Source organism: Strigops habroptila, chromosome 12 (assembly GCF_004027225.2).
Source record: "Strigops habroptila isolate Jane chromosome 12, bStrHab1.2.pri, whole genome shotgun sequence".
In the NCBI taxonomy this organism is placed as follows: domain Eukaryota; kingdom Metazoa; phylum Chordata; class Aves; order Psittaciformes; family Psittacidae; genus Strigops; species Strigops habroptila.
In genome coordinates, this window is record NC_044288.2 from 16,151,696 (window position 1) to 16,172,732 (window position 21,037).

The window sequence follows — 21,037 nt, forward strand, 5'->3', positions numbered from 1 at the left end:
ACCATTCTGTGTGCCTGGCATGGTGCAGTGGAGCCCAACATGCCTCGTGTCCTGAGCACGGCTCACTTCCAGCATTTCAAATTTGCCGGATGATAATCTCAGTGTCTTGAGTTCACAGCTCTGATCCCACCCACTTGTGGTCTGACTCATGTTGCAGTCACCATGCTGCCTGGATATTGGTACGAGGAGGGAGGGAGGGAGGGAGGGAGGGAAGGAGGGAGGAGAGGAGAGGGAAGGAGGCAGGCGCCTGCAGCACACGCTTCTGCCTTCACAAACTGAGCCGCACACACCAGGGGAAAGTTGGAGGCAGCGCAGCCACCGAGGGCTCCCACCAGCTCAGGGCATTGGGAAAACAGCATCTCTCCCAGGTAAAGCTTTTGCCTTACTTTTCGCTTGGTTGTTACTCTGGTAAATCACTTTCTAGGTGAGATCTCAGAGGGGTTGGTGGGTCCTCGCTAAGGTTGGGGTATGCTAAACGCCCTGCAACGGCCACCCGGGTCAGAGCACAAGGGTGTTGCTCATCGGACCTTTGAGCTATCGTCATCCTGCTGTGCCTGGAACAGAGGCCAGTTTGGGGACTTTTGCTGCCTGCTGCTGATGGGACCTCTGTAGCAAAGAACATCAGGGTCAGAGGGAGGACATGGGTGGAGCATGCCCAGGCCCTGCCATGCCTAAGCATCTGCCAGTGTGCAGCATCTCTGCCCAAGCAGCCTCCCCACGAGGTTTACTGCTGAGACAACTTCTTGCACCAAGTTGCCTGAGCCCTTTCTCTGGGCACCCGAGCCCCTCCATCCAGCCCTCTGCACCCTGGTTGCAGAGCTTGGTGGGCATTTCCTGGAGCAGGGGTTGCCCCGAAGCTGGGCTGTAGCAGTGGCACACACGGGTGGATAGTCCCCAGGGGTGTGCAGTGCCCGCTGTCCCCTGGCCAGAGTAGGCTTCAGCAAAGGCTGTACCTTGGGACTTCTGCTGTGAACTCATGCAGCTCCAAGTACACCCATGAGCCCAGCACCTCTGTTTTCAGTTTTTATCTCTTCCAGGCACCCTCTGGAAAAGATAAAGTGCTCTCTGCAGATCGAACTTTCAAAATGCTGACTGCTCTGCTGGTTTCCACATACCTCTTCAGGTTTTCTGCTTCCAGGGGCCCCGAACTGCCTCTTATCCACAGAGCCTTTTTCCTCCTGGGGAGCACATCAGAGGGAATTGTTGGGAATTGTGTCCTGCCTTCCCCAGCCTCTCTGCTCATGCCAGAGGCAGTAATTGCTGCTGTGTATCAGTCAGGGTTCAGGCTGGGATGGTGCAGAGAGAGCACTAGGTTCCAGAGGAGACCAAAGAACAGGGAGAAAAGTGTTTGTGGACACAGCCAGGCAAGACCTCACTGTCCCCCCATAGGCCCGAGGCACAGAAAGGTTGCAAAGGGGCTCTGCAAAAATGAGACTGCAACTGTCTGTGTGTACCTGTAAGATCACAGGGTAAACTCTGTCTACCGACATGAATGAGGGCACAGGGCACATTGGATGTGTGAGCACCCAGGAGCAGGACACCCAACAGCCCTGCCCCCAGGAGCGGAGGGGAGACAAGTGATTGCAAGGAAGATATGGAACAAGGGGAGCAAGAACCTCAGCAAGCGCAGGGACAGAGGTGTGCTGAGGGATGCTATGGGGTGCAGCACTGCATGGGTGGTGTGGAGAGGGGCACAGCCCCTCCAGAAAGGCTGCTCATAAAGTAGAAACAACCCCACAACCTCACCAAAGCCCTCCACGGACAGCAGGGCACGCTAGCTACTGCACCCCTCTCACGTTTGTCCCCTCTCACATTGCCTTAAAGCCCCGACTCTGGCAAATTCAGTCTTGTACTGTTACGAGGCAGGCTCATAGCTCTTTCAGAGAATCAAAACTGCCCTTTGCCAGGGTCCCTGCAGCTCCCAGCCCTGCCCGCTCCCCACCATCGAAACCCAAACAGCCTTTTTCAGACCAGGAGAAATCCCCACCCTCCTGCCCATCACAGCCTTGGCTGAAGTACATCCACGGCGTGCCCAGATGTTTAATCTCAGGAAGCACTTGGATATAGTTTTAGAAAGATCCGTGATGCTCTGCTGTGAGCTCTGCAGGGCCAGGGAATGTGCTTTGCTCAGAAAGAAGCTAAAGCAGGAGGCAGAGAAACATTTCAGGTCTGCCCAGAACCATCCCATCCCCAGGACAGAGCTAAACTGCTTCATGTGGAGCCTCTCCTGAACCCACAGCTATCACTCCAGAAATGCTTCCCAAAGACAGGCTGCCACGTTCAGGCACTCGCTGAGTGCTCCTTTCTGCCTATGTACCATGCTGATGTACCTAGGCGTTTAACAGATTTTAAACAAACCTGTTTATTATGCCAGAACTAGAAGCACATGAATGGAGAGCAGCACATATATTACCTGCACTGCTGGAGGTAGTCTGGCTGCAAAAGTGCACAACGGGCTGAAATTAGCAATGCTGAAGGATTGAGAAGAGGAATAAAAGGCTAAAATGCAACAGAAACATCTCGTGGATAAATCACAGCCCCCTCCCCAGAGGAGATAATTGCCATTTTAGAAGGGAACGCAGTGGATCAAATGTAACATGGGCTGCAACAGAGCAGAAAATATCTATTCAGGCAGGAGAAGGCAGGAATTACTAGGAGAGTTATAAGGAGGCTAATGGGGAGACAATAGTACGTTAAAATGGAAAGATCGTTAATGCTCCGAAGAAGGCTATTAACAGAGTTCTTTAAAAATCAGCCTAGAGATAAATTTTATTTAATGGTTTTCATTAGTGATCTTGGCTCAGAAAATGTGAGTTTCTCTAAGAAAATGTACTGGTGAGAAATTTGGGAGAAGTTTTGAACTGGATGACGGACTAAGTACTACAGAAGAACCACCAGAGGATCCAAAGATAGACAGAAACACAACAGACTGGCACAAGTTCACATGCTTAGGGACTAACAGCAAAAATTGCTACTCTAAGCAGCTAAAAACACCATAGGAAAAAATATCTGGCTTTTAGGGAACCCCAGGATGACTGCAACAAAACAAATGCAACCTGACAAGTCTTCACAGCAGAGATAGCATCCATCAGAGCACCAGCACCGCTGGAAAAGGCACTAGAAGATAACCCAAAGGCGATGCCCTCCTCTGGTCCCCCACTGTCAGGAGGGTGATTTTGAACCAGGAACAGGTCCAGGCTGTGATAATGAGGATAATCAGGTAAATGTAAAGGCTGCCTGGTGAGACAGTGCTGGAAGGATATCCTTTATTCAGGCTATTGCTAGAAAGGCTGCCACGGGAAACAGCTGCTCTGCTCATACATCAAGGAGGAAATAAACTTGCTCTGCCAAAACACAACAGGAGCAGAGGACACAGGATCTGGTATTAAAGGTGGTGACCCGAGCAGAAAACCAAGGGCAGATGTGGAGTCCCAAAGGGCTGATGCTCCAGGAGAGACCCCCAAGCTAAGTGCATTGCTGTGGGGACTGTGCTCTGATGGCAGCAGGCTGACCACACAGCCTCTGTCTACACCAGCCCTGCAGCCTGCTTCCCCTGCAAAGCCATGTCCAGAGGCTGTGATTACTCAGGGGAATGTTTTCATGAGATAATTTGTCCGAGGCATATAGGAAAGTCTCTCACACCCCTGCCACAGTTCGGGTTGCAATATCCTGCATCCGAGCTGGCAGGTCCTGCCCTGTCCCATGGAGGACCAAAGTCCCAAGGGTTTGCAGGCAGCCAAGCCCTGCAGCCCATGTGTGCAGGAAGGGTGCCTGTACCTTGAGAGCCACTCCTCTGTGGGGATGGGGACACCTCTGTCCCCTTCATTTGGGAATCCTTGCTCCTTCCTTCCACAGCTCAGCCCAGTGGCTCCATATCTCACTTGGAAATGCTTTCTACTCCCTGCCTCGAACAGGGGAAGAAGTGCCCATTTCTTGACCTGAGCTAATTAGAAAAAGCAATAAGAAACAAAGCTACTTCTGGCCAGGTCTGTGGCACAGGGCTGCACCATGGCACTGCCTGCTCCATGGAGTGCCGAGTGCGCTGATGCATCCAGAGCTGGGACCCACCAGCAGAGCCCAAGCTGAGCCCTGGCAGAGCCCACGTGAGCTGCGAGAGCTGGTGGCAGAAGCAGGTTGTTGATGTGTGGTGAAGCAGCCATGTAGGAGGCTGTGATCCACCCACAGCATTTTCCAAGTGTGCTACTCCCCCTATAATTTATCCTGCCATTTCCACATGTTGGAAGCAATGAAAAAACATCCTTTTCACTTGGAAATACCCTTCTCTGAGAACAACCTGTTCTCAGCGTTGCTGTCAGTGGGCAGGCAGCACTCAGCTTGTTCCGCACTCCTTTTGTGCAACGAACAAAGAGCTTTCCATGGCAAGAGCCTGTGCTGCAGCAGGAGGTGAGGAACCACTCCGCGTGCTGCCATCGCAGCTGAAAGCATCACGGCCCTCTCCCAACAGCCTTTATCCCAGCACCCAAATTCAGAGGACCCTCCATCTGGCAATGAATTTGCTGTGCTCAGCAGAAGGCTTCCCATGAGCCAATTCATCACTTGTCATTCACTTTCAGTTCCTTTCGAAACAGCAGGGCTGCAGGTATCATCTTTAATCTCACCGGTCCAGTCCCCATCTCTCCGCCACATGGCTCCTGGCAGTTGGTGGCTATTTACTCATGCAGTCTCCCTGGTATACTCCCTCCCTTGGCTCCCATGCGTATAACCTTGAATCAAAGACATAAATCACCTGAAGAGTATTTCAGCCCGTTCGACATCCTTATCTTGTTCTTGCAGGGTGAGTTTAACTTTAAAATCTCACCCTGCCCTCTGCCAAGACTGGACCTATTCCTTCTTGTGTTTGTTCCACCACTGTAGCCTGTTGCACCCTGTTGGAAATGAGTTCCACCTTCCTGCACAAGCCTGTGCACCACCAGGGAGGGCTTCAACACTGCTCCATGGGCTGCGGGAGCCTGGGGAGCTGAGTCCTGCACCACCCATGAGGACCAGCGCGTCTCTCCTCCACCAGCACAGCAGGGAGGATGGAGGACACCCATCACCTTGACTAGGAAGAGCATGGGGGAGTCCACAGCTGCAGCACAGGCAGCTCCATGGGGGTCCCAGCACAAGTAGTTGGACTCTTCAGCCTGCTCCCAGCCCCTTATCCTTCTTGTCCCCTCAGCTGCAGGGAACAGGACCTATGAAGCTGTCAGAGCCCTTTCCAGCCACCTCCTTCCCAGGACATTGCACCACTGACAAATGGGTACCTTTTTTCCTCTCAGGGTCCTGAGCAGAGCAAGGATTTCCTCTCCGGGCTGTAGGAGCTGGCACAGCTGCTGATGGTAGGGACCAGCGCAAGGCATGGGATGCAGTGAAGTGAAGATACAAAGGCAAAGTTTAGTGAGACTTACAGCCACACTTCAGAAATTACATAGTTGTGACTAATTTTGCTAGATTGCATAACAAAAGCACAACTGCTTTCTCAGGAAAACCTCTTTCCTCATCCTCCCAGTCCTCATTTCTATTGTAAGCTTGTAGAAACTTGATGCCTCTAGAATCCCTGCCCTTCCTTCAACATCCCTACTTCATGTGGGCACTCCTGGGGCTGGAGGGATGCAGCTGCAGGGACAGGAGTGCCTGGCTGCCAAAGGACTTTGTAATTCAGGTTTAAGTAAGCTGAAGCATCCAGGGGAGGTGCAGATATCCCATTTCTAAAGGGGTTTGAGAGACAGCTCAAAGAACCTTCACCCGCTGCAGCTCTGAGTTGGTGCTTTCTTTGCAGGTTGTCCTTGGGAGGTGGCAAATCTCTGTCCCTGCTGGAGCACTGCAGACTGCTGCCACCAACCATACATACAGAGCACATGAGACCCCACAAGCCCATGGTTGCTCAGAGGAAAGAAGGCAGGAGAGGAAAAGGGAGCAGTTGAGACCCACCAGCAGCTGCCATGGGGGACTGGCTCCAGCACTGACCTTCCAGATGGGGCGAACAAGCACAAGCAAGTCACAGGGCCACATCTTTCCCTAGATCATGTCACTCCTAGCATACAAGGAGTGACACTACATGTGCGAAGTGACTCTGCAATGTTCCCCAATGTCACTGCAGGCCCAAGGTCACTTTGGAAAGGGCTCTAGAGCTGCCTGGTAGAGGCTCACGCCGAGAAGCTTTGCAGCCAGTGAGAGCAGGACTGCTCCATCCATGCAACTGCACTATGGATCCGTGCCACAACCATACAAGCTCTCAAAAAAGGATGGACTTCCCCCTGCAGCTGCTGGTCGGGTCTTGCCTCACCATCCTCATCATGATCACTCTCTGCGGTAACATCATCGTCTGCCTGGCCGTCACCTTGGACCGCCGGCTCCGCAGCTTGACGAACTGCATCATTGTCTCCTTGGCCATCACCGACCTGCTGCTGGGCCTCCTGGTGCTGCCATTCTCTGCCTTCTACGAACTCACCAAAGAGTGGCCCTTCGGCAGCACTTTGTGCAACATCTACATGAGCCTGGATGTGATGCTGTGCACAGCTTCCATCCTCAACCTCTTTATGATCAGCCTGGACCGCTACTTTGCTGTCACCACCCCACTCCGCTACAGCCAGCTGGTCACTCCCTCCCGGGTGGCTGTGGGTTTGGTTGTTATTTGGACCGTTTCGCTCATGGTTTCCTTCCTACCCATCCACCTGGGCTGGAACACCAATGGGACAGCAGTCCAAAACACAGTCCCCAACTGCAACAAGGAGTGCACACTGGAGGTGAACCCTGTGTATGGGCTAGTGGATGCCTTGCTCACCTTCTACATCCCTCTGGTCATTATGTGCATCACCTACTACCAGATATTCAAGATAGCAAGGGAGCAAGCCAAGAGGATAAACCACACGTGGTGCTGCAGCAGCAACACCCACATGCCACCCATGGTGAAGGAGCACAAAGCCACCGTGACGCTGGCAGTGGTGTTGGGAGCATTCATCGTGTGTTGGTTCCCCTATTTCACAGTGTTCACGTACCGGGGGATGTGGGGGGACAGCAGGGTGAAAGGAACACCCATGTCCATTGTCCTCTGGCTGGGCTACGCCAACTCAGCCCTGAACCCCATCCTCTATGGGACACTCAACAGGGATTTCCGGGTGGCATACCAGCACTTGCTGCGCTGCTGGAGGACTGGGGGCCCCAGGAGCTTCAGCCTGCCTCCCCCCCAGAAGGCCCATTCCAGGGGCAGGAACTGCAGGCAGAGCCAGGGCAGGCAGGAGGGTAAACCTCTGAAACTGGAGATGAGGAATGGGAAGGGGATCTTGCTGACTGATGGAGCCCGCAAGAGGTAAGAGCCTTGTCACATGTGAGACTTTGATGGTAGGTCCATCCCCAGAGAGGAAGGCAGAGGTGGGGACCCCACATTGTCCATGAACTTTTAAGCAACAAGATGATGCCCCAGCAAGAAATCTTTGCCCAGGCAACTCTTGCTCTTTGCAGCCACTCAGAAATTCATCTAAGCATCATCATTCTGCACATCCCTCCATGCTGGCAGCACAGCTCCAGCTACTCCAGCTTCACATGTGGCTGGCTACTCCTGCAAGCATCACCCATTCACAAGGAACACAAAACATCCCTGGCTTTGTTGGGTAATGGGGACAGTTTTGCCATCAGAATTAGCTGTACAGAATGGATTACAGCCATTAGCTGCATCTGCTCACAAAAACTGGACGTGTCCCACTCTCTACTGGTGGACAGCCAGCAAAGCCTGGGCACACAGCAGAGCTTGGGAAAGGTGACTGTCTGTCACACGGGGGCCAACAGGGTTAGCCATGGGGCACAGTCAGGCTGCAAGTCCCTGCAGGAGCCAAGATCTGGGTCTCCAGCTCCCTGCTGAGCAGCTTAGCAGTTTCCCTTCACTGCCGAGCCACACACTCTTAGCATTTCGGCTGTCAGTTTGCATCAGCAGCAAATTCAGCCAACAGCAAGTTCCATTCCCATCTCTGGAAAGGGGCAGGAATAGCCAAAATTAGGTTGGCAAATGATCTAAGAAATACCAATACCCATGTAAAGTTAGAGCCAAAAATTCCCTCAGCATCATCCCAAGCATGTCACTGGGGTCAGGACCCACAAGGCGGGCAGGCTCTGTGCCAGGCTGTGACACCAGTCCCCTCCATGGGTACCCATGTCCCCATGGGGCTGGGCCACCTGCACACCACCTTGCTCAGGGGCATTCACCCACCTGAGCATAAGGAGCACGGAGGAACCTGTCATCTGCCGCAGTGCAAACTACTACTCCCGAGACTTTAATCGAAGTCTGAGGCAGTGCCTGATAAGCAGCCCTGAAACTTTCCATCCATAGATAAGGAGCCCTTTGACTCCCTGTTCCCCATATGCCAGCAAAGGAGCCGCGCTTGTGCTCTCCTGCAGCACGTGCCCTTGATCCTGTCCCAGAAACACAGTCTCAAACCCCTGAAAGGAGAATGTAGGGAGGTGAACCAAAGGGCAGAGCCATCCAAAAGGCTCAGCCAGCATCATGCCTCCCCTGGGGCTCAGATGTGACTTTACCCAAGGCAGACAGGCAGCTTGCAACAGGGGAGTCTGCCCCAGGAGGCACAGAGGGACGCATGATTGTGAACGAATACAATAACACAGCTCCTGCAGCTGCCTCTTCAGTTTCTGAGAAACTAATAAAGAGTACAAAGGTTTAGCATTTGGTAAACATGGTTGCAGGTTGTATACAAAACACATGGAGAGCATGTGCCTGGCATGGTAGAGAAACTTCTGCAAACATACAGAGACAAAGAAGGAGCTGTGCTGTTTACTCACACGGAAGTGCAGCTCCTGGGCAAACCAGGAGCTCACACACTGCGGCTCCGCAGCTGGCCAGGGAGAGGGAATGGGCCAGTGGGACTTCCCTGTACAGCTGAGGGGGACAAAAGAAGAGAAACATCAGTGACTTCTCAAAGTGCTGCCTTATCTCAAAGGGAGAATATGAGACAGAGAGAAAGAAAAGGGGAAGGAAAATGGGTTTCTGTTCCCCAGGCAGAGGTCAGGGTCACTTCCTCCAGGCTTTCCCAGTTAGGCAAGGTCCCTGGTTCCCCACAGGGCCTGATCCTGCTACAAGAGTTGTATCCAAAGCCCATGCTGAGGTCAGCAGCAGCCAGGGGACCTCCATCCCCAAGCTCTGAGCATGCAGGTGCCTGCTGCCAGCAAGGCAAAACCTCCAGGGCAGGGACCCAGTGTGTGGCTCCAGCGTGTCCTCACCCCTGCGGGGTGAAGCTCCCCCACTGCTCAAATCAGCCCCAGTGAGTCTCCCAGCTGGATTTGCTCCCAGGCGTGGAGGAGGCTGGAGGGAAGATGGTGAGCAGCAGCCAGTACCACAACAGCGCAGATACATGAGAGACTGGAACCACAGGGAAGCGAGAGAGGAAGACTCAAGCACGGGGATGTTTTTTGGCTGTTCTAAATCCAGATATCTCCTTCCTGTCCCACACAGCACCACTGCTGTGGTTTCTGCTTGCAGTCAGATAAGAGTTGCTCGAGCACTGAATGATCAGTTATTGCTTTTAATTTCTCTACTTCTCTTCTTGATCTGCTCACTTGTGCAGAAATGATGTACCAAGGATCACATGGGGCCCCTTCCAACCCTCTTTTCCACAGTCATATATACAAACCGGCCAGCAGATGATCTGGATCAGCTAATATCACACAAGACGGGTGGGCACAGGATTTACCTGTACACCAAAAGCCTGGCAGCCAATTTCATCCCAAGCACGAAACAAGCTGGTTCCCCTCCTTGCTTCCCCTTTGAGCAGTCTTCCCAGTCATCTGCTCTAGTCATGTTAACAGAAAAGGATGAAAATGAATCACTCCACAAAGTCATAACCCCCCAAATAAGAAGGACCAGAGCTAAGAGCAGCTCTGCTCAGAGCAGCTCCACAGGGTCATTCACGGGAAAGCACAACCAGCGGTACTTGAACCATTGCCTATAATAACAATGTTCTTTCCTGTTATGAGGCATAACGAAAAGACCAGACATCAGGAGTGGGAATACTGGAGAACTGCAGTCAGTCTCAGGGGCATCAGGAGCAGGGACAGACAGCGAGAGTCATCACTGCTTTGGAAATCAAAAGGCCACAGGAGCACCACAGCCATTAAAGGGCTGGAGGCATTTCCATGGGTCAGAACCAAGAACCAAGAGAAGACAGCTGCTTTTCTCTCCCCACCAGGCACCAAAAAAGCAAGGCAATTCACTTTACACAAAACTGGTAAAGGAAAGCACTACTTGTATGCACAACACCTGATGGACCTCAGGAGCCTGCTTCACTGCAATGGGACCGGACTCTGAGGAGGGTGCTGAGCACCGGGCAGGATTGTAGGTTGTGAGACCAGTCCCTGAGGTCCAGAGAGATTAAAAGCCTGAAGGAAGGAGCATGAAGCACAAATGGGGAGGTATCAGGCAGAAAACACCAGAGCTGAGCAAGTGGCTCTGGATCACCCTCTTGCACACATCAGCTGTTCTCAGGGGCAGGACTGTGCCCACAGTGTGTGGGCAGAGACATGCCAGTTTCCAGAGGGAAGGATCAGTGTCCCAGTTACAGCATGCCTGCCCCAGCCTGCCTGCTGGCCTCAGGGGGGACAGACACCAGGCAGGCAGTACCACAGAGCACCACTGTGCAAAGCCAGGTTGAACCAGGCTGGCACTGACCAACTGATCTCTTCTTTTTCTCTCTTTTCTTTCTGTCTCCACGTGCAATTTAACCCTCTCCAGTGCCAGAGCTTTCCCGTGAGCATCAGCTAACCCCCTGCCCTGGGACCCCCATCTCCCAGCCTTCAACTCCTGGCTGCCCTCTTCCAAAATCCCATGAGGTTGAAAGGACAGCACTCAGTTTTCCTCAGGGAGAAGCTCGACAGCAGAGGTGAGGGCTGCAGGGTGAGTATGGGACCAGGGTCACTGCATGCAAACAAGGAGACGGGGCAGGCCTCCCTGCTGTAGCACCCACTGCATTTTTCCTGGTCCAGCCATCCCACTGCAATGGTACTTGATGCAGAGGGTGATACCATCGGAGGTGCATCCTCACTCCTCATTCCAGCACCATTTGCTTTCCAAACCCAGCTGCAAGCTCAGGGTAGGTGCACAAGGCTGTGGAGGTGTGGGCTTACACAGCCACCCTGCAATGCCCCGGTAGATTCCTGCATCCTGCCTGTCCCTCCACACACTGCAGAGGCAGCTGTGTTCAGACCATTGATTTCCAGCACACTTCATTTTCATGCAAGCCTACATCAGCTCCACATAAATTGCAGCAGCTTTCATAGGAATGCTGGCAGGGCTCCCGTGGTGAGGGGCTGATGCTGCTGCTCTCTCCCAGCGGTGCTGGGCTGGAGGACATGGCTGTTATGCATGGAGATGCCTCTCAGCTCCAGAGAGCCACTTTGTGCAGCCCTTCTCAGGAAGAGCCAGGCAAGGTCACCCTGACCTCCACATCCTCTCCTTCCAGTGCTGCATGCTGATAACCTGGGCTCTCCTGTATTGACTGTGCCTTGGAGGGGGAAAATAGTCACTCACGTGCTGGAAGCTCAATACATTTGTTCCTGCCGCACACTGAGAACTTCTGACCTTAGCCAAGGTCATGGTGATGGTGAGAGCTGGTGCTGCCTGTCCGCATGTGCAGATGGGGCTGCAGCAGGAGAGCGCGGGGTCTCCTGCCCTGGGGCAGAGCATCAGCCTGCACCTCACAGAGGGTCTCCCCATGAAACACCTTGGAGATGCCATTGCCCATCAGCAGGAGAACCAGAGGCTTGGAGAGCAAGGAGCAGGGCAGCAAGGTCCCCATGGCCCCATTAGGCCCTGCTGGGCTACAAGTCTCACAGTGCCACATACCAAGGCACAGGCATCACCCAGCAGTGCACTGGCTGCTCCCCAGGGTGGCATCAGGAAGGAGCAGTGATGAAACCATGAGCCTGGAGGGCACAACTCATAGAGAACCTGCCCAGTGGCAGACACGGTGCTCACCCCCCCAGCAGCGTAGACACAAAGCAGAGTCATCTCTATTTGCTGTCATTTCCCAACAGCAGGGGCGGAGGGGATGCCAATTCCAACTCTTCTGCTTCATGCTTTCCCTCTCTGTGCCGCACATATGTTCCGAAACACATTTAGTTTCCGTGAGGCAAAGGCAAAATACCAGCCATCCCCTGAGAGGCTGCTAATCTAATCAGCAGAACAACGCAAAGGCAGTCTGGGGGAGAGGTTTGCAGGAGATCTGAGGTCCCTGTGTGACCACAGATTTCCTCTCTGCACCATGGGGATGGGGACAGGAAAAGTCACCTTGCACAGGGCACCAGCCTGAAAAAGTCCCCAACCCACCTGCAGGGGCAGGAGAGGGGCCATAGGAGAAGGAGCACCCTTCCAACCCCAGGACACATACTTTTACCAAGCTATTTGAAGAGGTGAAACCCCCACTACTGCTGGGTGGCCCGTGCAGGTGATAAAGAAAGCCACAAAGCAAAGTGATGTTACTCAGAGCGATGTCAGACAAGGGGTCCCAGAGTGACATGAGCCTGCTGAGCCCTGCCCAAATGCCAGCACTAGGCATATAGCTGTGCTTTGCTGAGAGCATCCTCACAGCATCGCACTATAGTCCCTCCCAGGCACAGAGGGTTCTTAATGCAGCATCCCTTATGGTGAGGAGGAGGAAGGAGGGGACCAGGAGGAAGGACCCACCTGCACCCTGCAAAGCTATTGACCCGCCTTCTCTGTTCCCTTGCAGGATCCCTGGTCTGACAAACAACGTTTGCCCCATCCACAAACACTGCTGAAGAGCCTTCACCTGCCCAAGGAAGGGGGTGTGTTTGAAGAGGAGCTGCAGAAGAGCCTCTCTCCTGCCCCATTGGGGCTGTGACACCTCCAGTGTCAAGCCCCACACCAGCAGGTGGTGATGCCCAAGGAGCTGAGTCAGGAGCCAACACATACCCTCAGCAGGGCTGGGCTGGGGATGCCCTCCCCAGACCCCCAGGGCAGTGGTTCACACTGAGAGAGCACAGGAGGAGCAAAGGGGCTGTGGTCTGTGGCCAAGGTCTTGGTGCCACAGGCACCAACCTAGGATGGAGAAAAGAAGCACAGGCACTACCCTCCCTGGTACCTTGTCCAAGGGACATACCCATCCCTTGGAGGGGCAGGGGTCCTGGCAGAGGTGGGAGTGATGTGCCAGGAGGGCTAGGCATGGTGGATGTCAGCAGCCATGAGTGCTGGATGTCCTGCAGCATCCGTGCTGGGGCAAGACTGCCTCCCATGCTGGGGAGGTTTTGACATGATTGGTGCTATCCCTGCTCTCTGTGACTGCTTTACACCACCTGTCCCAGCCCCACTGCAAGAAGAAGAGTGGTCATGGAGCCTGCTGGGAGACATTAAGCAGCCAGGGTTTGTCCCTGGGCTCTAGCCTCCCCACCAGCATCCAAACCAGGATGTTTCTGCATCAAACCTGTGCAGAAGTTAGCAATGGTATAAAAATCTATTTAACTGAGGGAAAATGAGATAATTGATTTCTTTGGGCATGTTTTGTCCTGGGAAGATCTTGTCCACCTGTACCCCGCTGTGCCACCCCCATCCCTCTGCTGAGACAGAGCCTGGACACACACAGCACAAACTTCCAGGACACAGGCTGCAGCTGCCCCGGGAAGGGCTGGCACCCACACACACAGCGTCTTACCCTGTGGGACCAGCGAGAACACCCCCCCCACACACACACACCCCACCCCCAGTCCCTGAGCTTGTAGGAAGAAGGAGGCAGCAGGCAGCAAGGTTTGGGTAGGACAAGACCGAACAACGACACATTGCTGTGCTGTAAGAGCTTTCCTCCTGGAATAAGCCTGACCCACATCACCCCCGGGCACAGCGTGCTCGTTCTGCACCGCACGGCATCGCCAGGGCACAGCGGGGGACAGGCAGACCCCTGTTTGCAGGATGCCCCCGGGAAGGGAGGATGCTGAACCGGGGGGGGTGCGGGAAGGCGCTGCGCCAGGCCGGGTCCCCGCTCCGTGAGCGTCCGGACCCGGCGACCCCCGCACAGCCCGGAGCGGCGCTGCCCGGGCCCCGCCGCAACCCCCGAGGAGCGGGGCCCGGCGCGGCAGCAGCGCAGGCTCGGAGCTCCCCCTGCTTGCTGCCGGGGACAAGCCTGCCCGCCCGGCCCGGACACGGCGGAGCGGAGCGCCGAAGCACCCCCGGCTGGGGCAGGGTTGCTCCCGACCCGGCACCGCGGAGCCGCTGCGCTCCCCGAGCCCCCGCAGCAGCCGCAGCGTTTGATTTTAGCGCCGAGCAGCGATGCCCTGCAGCAAGGGGATGCCGTGGCAGGACACATCCCCTCCCCAGTACCCTTCATATGACCTCGGGACAGAGAGCTACGAGACCCCTGGGTAGAGCACCCCACAGCAGAAAGATAAATCACCTCATCAGCACTTTTCCTTTGCAAAGAGGCAGGAAACAAGTCGCTGCAGGAGAACATGCAGGGGACTCCTCTTCTCCAACCCAACCAGACGGAGCAGGCCTTGCATCGCCTGTAGCATCCACACCTCGCTCCAGCTCAGGGAGGAAGAACTGGCAAACACACGCCCAAACCCCTGCCACCTATGATAACAATTAGAGACTTATCTAATTGCAAAAATAATTGCAACTGAAGTGTTTAATTACCATACTAAGCAGGAAGAGCCGCTTCTGACTGTTCCAGTAGCACTCCCGATCCATCAAACAAGGTTTGGGGCTTGTTTGGGTGTTGGGGTTTTTTTGATTATTAGATTGCAGCCCTGGGGGATGAAGAGATTTGCTAATTAGGGTCTTGGAGAACAGCTACCAATTCACAAACACTTGCTTTTAATTTCAATACTAATGAGGTTGGAAGGGGAAGAAATCCAAAATGCAGAACATCTGTGGCAGTTGCTGTCTGCTGTCAGTGCCCCCGAGCCTCTCATGGGGCTGGCAGAGGCCTGACACCGCTCAGTGCATGGACCAGTCTGGAGGCCATGGGGATGTGTTGGCTCAGTGCAAGCACAGGCAGGGTGAAGCTGCTCCTCCAGGTCACTGCTGTCACTGCAGCCACCATATAGGCTAATCCCAGCATTGATCATCTATCTGATCCCCCTGGGGACCATCAACCATGGTGGCTTTCTCAGTGATGTGCTAATCCCCATCCTGGGGCAGCAGTTCCAGCCCCTGGGAGTGCAGCAGCAGGAACTTCTCCAGGTGACATTTGGTTTTGCTCTCCCCTAAACCAACAACAAAAGAGAATTTATTTTTCTCTCCAAACAGCAGTTCTGGGAGGGAAGCGAAACTGCTTAGGAAGCTCCTAACCAACATCTGCTTTCTCAGATAGGAAACATCCCCTGCTAGCTGTGGGAGCGCATACAGGGACAGCTGCCAAGAGCACGGGAACATCCCGTCCCTCTGTCCCTGTGGGGCACACAGGAGCTCACACTGCCCTGATATACAGGATCCCATCCTCGCCCTGCTCCACCAGCCACCCCAGGGACCCGCAGTGCCTGGCCGGGCTTCTTCCACCAAACCACCTCTCCTGTCCTTGCCGCAGCTCTGGGTAGGGTCGAAAAACATGCAGAGAGGAAACACAAGGAAAGAGAGAGGCACACGGGAGACAGGAGCAGCCTCAGGGCATCCAGGCATCCCTTCCCAGAGGAGCGCAGCTGAGGAGCGGTGGCTGCTGTGGGCCGGAGGCAAAGGAGTGTTTTATTTCTTTTAGATAAAAGAGAAACATCAGGAGAATGAGAAAAAAGTGTGTTGGGTTTTTTCAGGCTGTCAAGTGTTTAAACACGGAAGAGACAGGAAGGCAGCGGACAGCCCTGAGCAGTCAAAAATGAGGAACTTTGTGTTAGAAAACTCAAGATTTCATTTTCTGGGATAAAATTAATTTTGGGGCCACTCACCCAGCAGTTTTGGCAGAGGATTGAAGCCTCTGGAAAAGGTTTTGGGATCATTGCCTCCCCCCAGATATATTTTATATATCATTTTATATTTTATATATTTTATATTTTATATATCATTATATATATTTCATTTTTCCATGTCAAACCACCTTGAACCCAAGGAGAAGCACTCCCAGCCTGAAGGAGATGACCATGGAGACAGCATCACATGGTGCCAAGGTGCCCTCCTGGCCTGATCCAAGTCCTTCTTGCCCCTCATTTCTCCACCACCCATGAATGCCAAGGCTGACCCCGGCCACTGCGTGATGGTGGCCATGGGACCAGGAGCACGGTCATGGCGCTGGGATGGCGGCCATGGGACGGGAGAGGGGACAAAGCCACTAGAGGGCACAAGCATGACAGAAACATGTCCCCACATCAAGGGACCTCCAGCTCCCCCAGGACCCAGAGATCCCCAAAATCCCCCATCACCCCCCCATCTCCAAAAAGCCCACATTTAGCTGAGGTCCTGCTGGCCTCAGGGTTCAGTGTCCCCCAGTGTCCCAACTGGGGATGCACCTAGACACAGAGACATGTCCGGAGAGCATCATCCCAGACAGCCCAAGCCCCGCAGCCCTGGGTGGTGGCAGCCCATGCTGCTTGCAGGCAGTGCCTCCAGCGTGGGACACCCACTCAGCACCATCCTGACCCTGCACACCAGCCAGAGCCTTCTCACACCCAGAAAACAGGCTGAAGGGGACACCCAGACCCTCTCCCCCACCAGCAACTCACCTTCTCCCAGTGGCCCAAGACCCATCTCACAGGGATGGCTGCAGAGATCCAGGTGTCCCCGGTCAGGCAGTGAGATGAAGGTCCTGCAAGAAGCCATCTGGCCACCATCAAGAGCCATGTCAACACCCTTTTGTCCTCCTTCTTTCTCCCCCAGAGAGTCCTTCAGACAGGCGCTCCTCTCCCTGTGCCCGCAGCCGGCACCACTTACATTAATGCTCCACCACCAAACCAAACAACATTTGTCAGACACGTGCCAGAGCCAGCTCTGCTGGAACAGATGCCCCTGTGTGTCCCACATCAAACAAACACTACAACATCCACCTTCCTGGTGTGCCGCACACACACATGTGCCCACGTGCATGCTGCCCGTGTGGGTTTGCTGTCCCCAGTGCAGGATGGGGCACCGGGTTGCAGGCCACCATCTCGCAGGATATAACCCTGCTCCCAGCCAAATGGGCACCCTGGGACTCCCTTGTGGGTGTCTGAGCTGCTCTCAAAACCAGGGCTGCCCTGTCACATCCCAGGCACCCTCCCCGGGCAGTGCTAGCAAGGTGCTGCCGCCCCAGAGGTGTTTGCACAGCTTGGCTCCCAGCCTGATCTGCTCTCCATGCTTCCAGCTCCTATTCCAACAATAGCAACAGATCTCCCTGCCTTCAGGAACCCAGAGCTGCTGGAGGCAGAGGCAGCGATGGCCTCCGACCCCTGGCACGCAGGGATTGATGCTGATTATATGCAATGCTGGCGCTGATAATTAATTTCTCGGAGGATGAATTGCTCAGGAAAGCTCCAGAGCAAATGTTGTTCTTCCTACCACACAGTCATCACGTCTACTTGGGCTTTAAGAAAACTAGCAGCAAAGGGGGAGGAAAGAGCATTCCTTGATGAACGCCCTGCCTGGGCTCAGGGTGTCTGCCGGGGCCAGGATCTCTGCTGGGCCTGTTCCCCGGGGCCATGCAGATGCAGGCAGGGCAAGAGGATGCACTGGCATTGCCCGTGTCCAAGTGGTCAGGAGATTCTCAGCACTAGCTATGGGCATTGACCAAACCCCCTCCAGCAGCTCCTTATGTCCCTCACTCAGCCCACATCATGGGGATCCCAGTCTCCCTGTGGGACGCGCCCATGGGATCACAGGGATCTGCCCGCCCGCCCTCTCCCCAGGCACCGCCCATCATCCATGGGGTGGGTGAGGGTTGCAGCTGTCCCCACCCCAGAGCTATGAGGCCAGCAGCTTGTCCCCTCCAGCCCCATCTCCTGCAGCCACACGCCTCCTCCAGGCGCTGGCACAAGGCCGTGCTGGATGCAAATTCGGAGCAAGAAACCCCTGCAGACAGCACTATTACGCAGAGCTCTCCATCCCTTTTGCTTAATGGGAGGTATTTTTCTGTTTCATTTCCCTTACCCTCGGAGCTGAAACAGCCTTTCTGCAGCAAAATGCGCCAAGGCAAAGAAATCCTTCTCTCTTTCCAGCTCAGAAACTCTCCTCCCTCCCTCCTCCACCAGCAGAAATGCCCAGCCCACAGGCCACCCCCTCCTTGGTGTATGTCACATTGCCAGAGGGACAAATACTCCCCATCCTGTGTCCTTCTGCTGGCACCACATCTCCAGGCTGCATTTGAGCCATTCATCCTTGTTCCCCAGGCTGAGATGTGCATCCATCCTGTTCTGCAGGAGAGCCAGACATCCAGAACCCCCCAAGCACGGCAGCGGGGCCACAGCTCTTTTCCCCAGGCAGGACCCATGAGCAGGATGGTAGGGCTGACGTCCAGTGAGGGTGCAGGGGGACACCTTGGAGACAACAGGAGAGAGGTACCAAGGGGACTGCAGGGTTTTGTTCTCTCCATGTATAGATCTTGCAGATATTTGCATACACCACAAAAAGCAAAGCGTGCCCTCAGCTCACCTCCCCAGTCCCTCCCCGAGCACGCTTCACTTGCTTGGCCTGCTTCAAGGCTGAGCTAAGTCCACCATTCTTTACTGGGTAATTAAGCTCTTAATTAACAGGCCGGTTTCCCCTCAGAGCCCTGCCAGCATCCCTTGGTCCCTCTGGCAGTCGGTCCCCAACAGGGCAGATGCAGTGGGGCTGGGGATGCTCTCCAGGATGGCTCTGAGGTGTTTTTCCCACCTCCTCTGCACTCTCTCCCTGGCAGCCTGGTCGCAGGGCACCATGTCCCAGCCTGGAGACAGGAGCCTGCTCCAAAAGGCACCCGGGGCACAAGCGTGGCTGACACATGTCTGGGCTCACTGTGATACCCTGGAAGACAGGGGCAAACGGGTGAGACATTATGAACCTTTCCAACCTTAATCATTCTATGACTCCCACCATGAGTGATGCTTAAGCCCGAAAACTCCAAGACTAGAAAACATCCCAGCTTATAAAGATTTTTAAAAATCAATATTCAAGATATTTCTGCCTAAACGAAAAAATCTCTCAGCAACCTTTGCTGCCAGCAGGTCCCCTCAGCCTTATTCTCCCCGCTTTGGGACTGAGCAGGGAAGGGAGGCAGCACTGCTGTGCCCCAACCCCAAGCTGGCTGAACCATAGGGGACAACACAGGGACCCTGCCCCAGGCTGCCCACCAGCCTCCACAGCACAGAGAACTGCAGCAAACCAGCGGTGATGAGCCCCTGTCCTTAGTGAGATGCCAGGGGCTGCCCTGCAACACTCCAGCTTCTGCGTGTTCATCACATTTCCCCTTAACCATGAAGAGAGGGTGATCCTCCTGCTGGGATAGAACCGCTGTCCCATCCATCCCAGCGGGGTTGAGGATGCAGGAGGTTGGCACCAAGCTGTCCCCCTCCCGCTGCTGGGCCAGGGTGACTGGGTGGATGGAGAGAAGCAAGTTTGGCTTAATCCAAGTAGAAGCTAATTGTGTTTCATTGAGGTTTTATCTCTGCAACTGGCAACACGCTCCTCCAGGAGATCTAGTGGGAAGTTGTCTGGTCCCTGCCAAGAAGGCTGTTTGGTGTGGTTTTTTTTTTCACAGAAAGCACATTATGCATCAAAGTTGAAATTCAAATCCCTTTTCCTCCATTCCCAGAGTATATTTATGAGGCTCCAGATACTCCTTGGTGCATTGTGGTTCGCGGGAAGCCCCCAGCCGCTGCAGAGCCCGGAACCAGCTCAGAGAGCTGCTCAACTTTTTTTGCTTTACGATTTTCCCGTTTTTGCTTTAATTGTTGCTGGGTGAGTTGCTGGGGGCCAAGGGCAGACAGGGAAGAAGCTGCTGCCTTTGCATGGCTCCTGGGCTGGTGAACCCCCCCAACAGCCCTCCCAGGGCTTTCCCACCTGGAGCTGCTCCTCTCCGTCCCCACACTGCTGCACTTTACACACCCCCACCCGCTAAGTCAGCTGCAGCTTGGTGTCTGCAGTCGCATCCTGGATGGGGTTGGCAGCAAATCCAGTGTTTTTCCCTAAAGATGGTCTGGTTCTCCTCCCTTTGGGGAGGTTTAGCAGGTTTCAAGCGCAGCCACGCCAGGAGGTGAATCAGCCCAGGCTGGAGCCTGCAACCCTAGGATGGGCAAGAGGGGGGCACAAGGGTGAGCACTTACAGGAGTGGAGAGGGGCCAAGGCAGAACCAGAGCCTTCACTCAGCCAAACCCTTTGGGGTGTCCACCCACCCCGTTTGCTGCAGGCAGGTCAGGAGGGAGGAAGATGGGGGGCTCCTTCTTCCCTGCTCTAAGAGCCCATCTCAGTGCATCAGGACAGGCCCAGCACCCACGGTGGCTGGAAAATCACGCTCCATTTCCAAAAGGGAAAGTAAAGTGTAAATCTCTGTCTCTCAGACACCCATTTGTTCCTCTGCAGTGAGAAAAGTGGTGAAAGCTCTAATTTCCGAGCTGGGAGGGAGAGACAATGATCCAGCAGCAGCAGAGGAAGGAAACAACAATTCTGGGATTACACCAGCAGCCGCTGAGATCTCTCCCTCCCTGGCAGAAATGCTGCAGGTTTCCCTGCCGGCCCCCCAGCTCTTACCTCCACGCTGTGCTTGCGGGCAATTCGGAAGCCTTCATGGTGATGAGGATGGTTGTCGCAGGAGTGTTTGCCCGGAAGTGCTGGGCTGGGGGGGGAGGCAGTGATTTCCCCCGTCCGGCTGGATTTTGCATGCAGAGCGGGCCGGCCGCGGCGCTCGGCTCTCCCCAGAGGTTCCCTTCATAAGAGGGAGTAAATTCCACTTATCTATCGAGGGGAGATTTGCATTTTAAATATCCCAACTCCAAATGTCACCCAGTTTGATCCCCTAAGCTGAACAAATGCAATGGAGCAGGGAGCGGGCCGGAGGCAGCTCGCTGCCATGGGCTGCTGGGAAGAAAGGAAAAGCCCAAGGTTAAAAGCATGCATGGATGTTTAATTTGGGCTGAGGCTGAGGATGGGAGC

General features: G+C 54.5%; 1 protein-coding gene and 1 long non-coding RNA gene across 3 annotated transcripts; one reads left to right on the forward strand and one right to left on the reverse strand.

Moving 5' to 3' along the window:
* The first annotated feature begins 236 nt into the window (after positions 1-236).
* On the forward strand, positions 237-13,485 carry HRH2 (histamine receptor H2). 2 transcript variants are annotated; one of them, XM_030503864.1, is made up of 4 exons: positions 237-368; positions 5,780-7,309; positions 10,736-10,897; positions 12,732-13,485. In XM_030503864.1, the coding sequence occupies exons 2-3, from the start codon at positions 6,207-6,209 to the stop codon at positions 10,752-10,754; spliced, it is 1,122 nt and encodes a 373-aa protein (XP_030359724.1). In that variant the 5' UTR covers positions 237-368; positions 5,780-6,206; the 3' UTR covers positions 10,755-10,897; positions 12,732-13,485. The 2 variants fall into 2 exon arrangements, with proteins under 2 accessions (XP_030359724.1, XP_030359725.1); XM_030503865.1 differs by having other exon boundaries at positions 10,736-10,883.
* Positions 13,486-14,624: 1,139 nt separating this feature from the next.
* Positions 14,625-20,704, reverse strand: LOC115615566. The gene is made up of 3 exons (XR_003994091.1): positions 20,636-20,704; positions 16,663-18,447; positions 14,625-15,219 (listed from the first exon to the last, which is right to left on the reverse strand). It is a non-coding gene; the product is annotated as an uncharacterized LOC115615566 (long non-coding RNA).
* Positions 20,705-21,037: the final 333 nt, after the last annotated feature.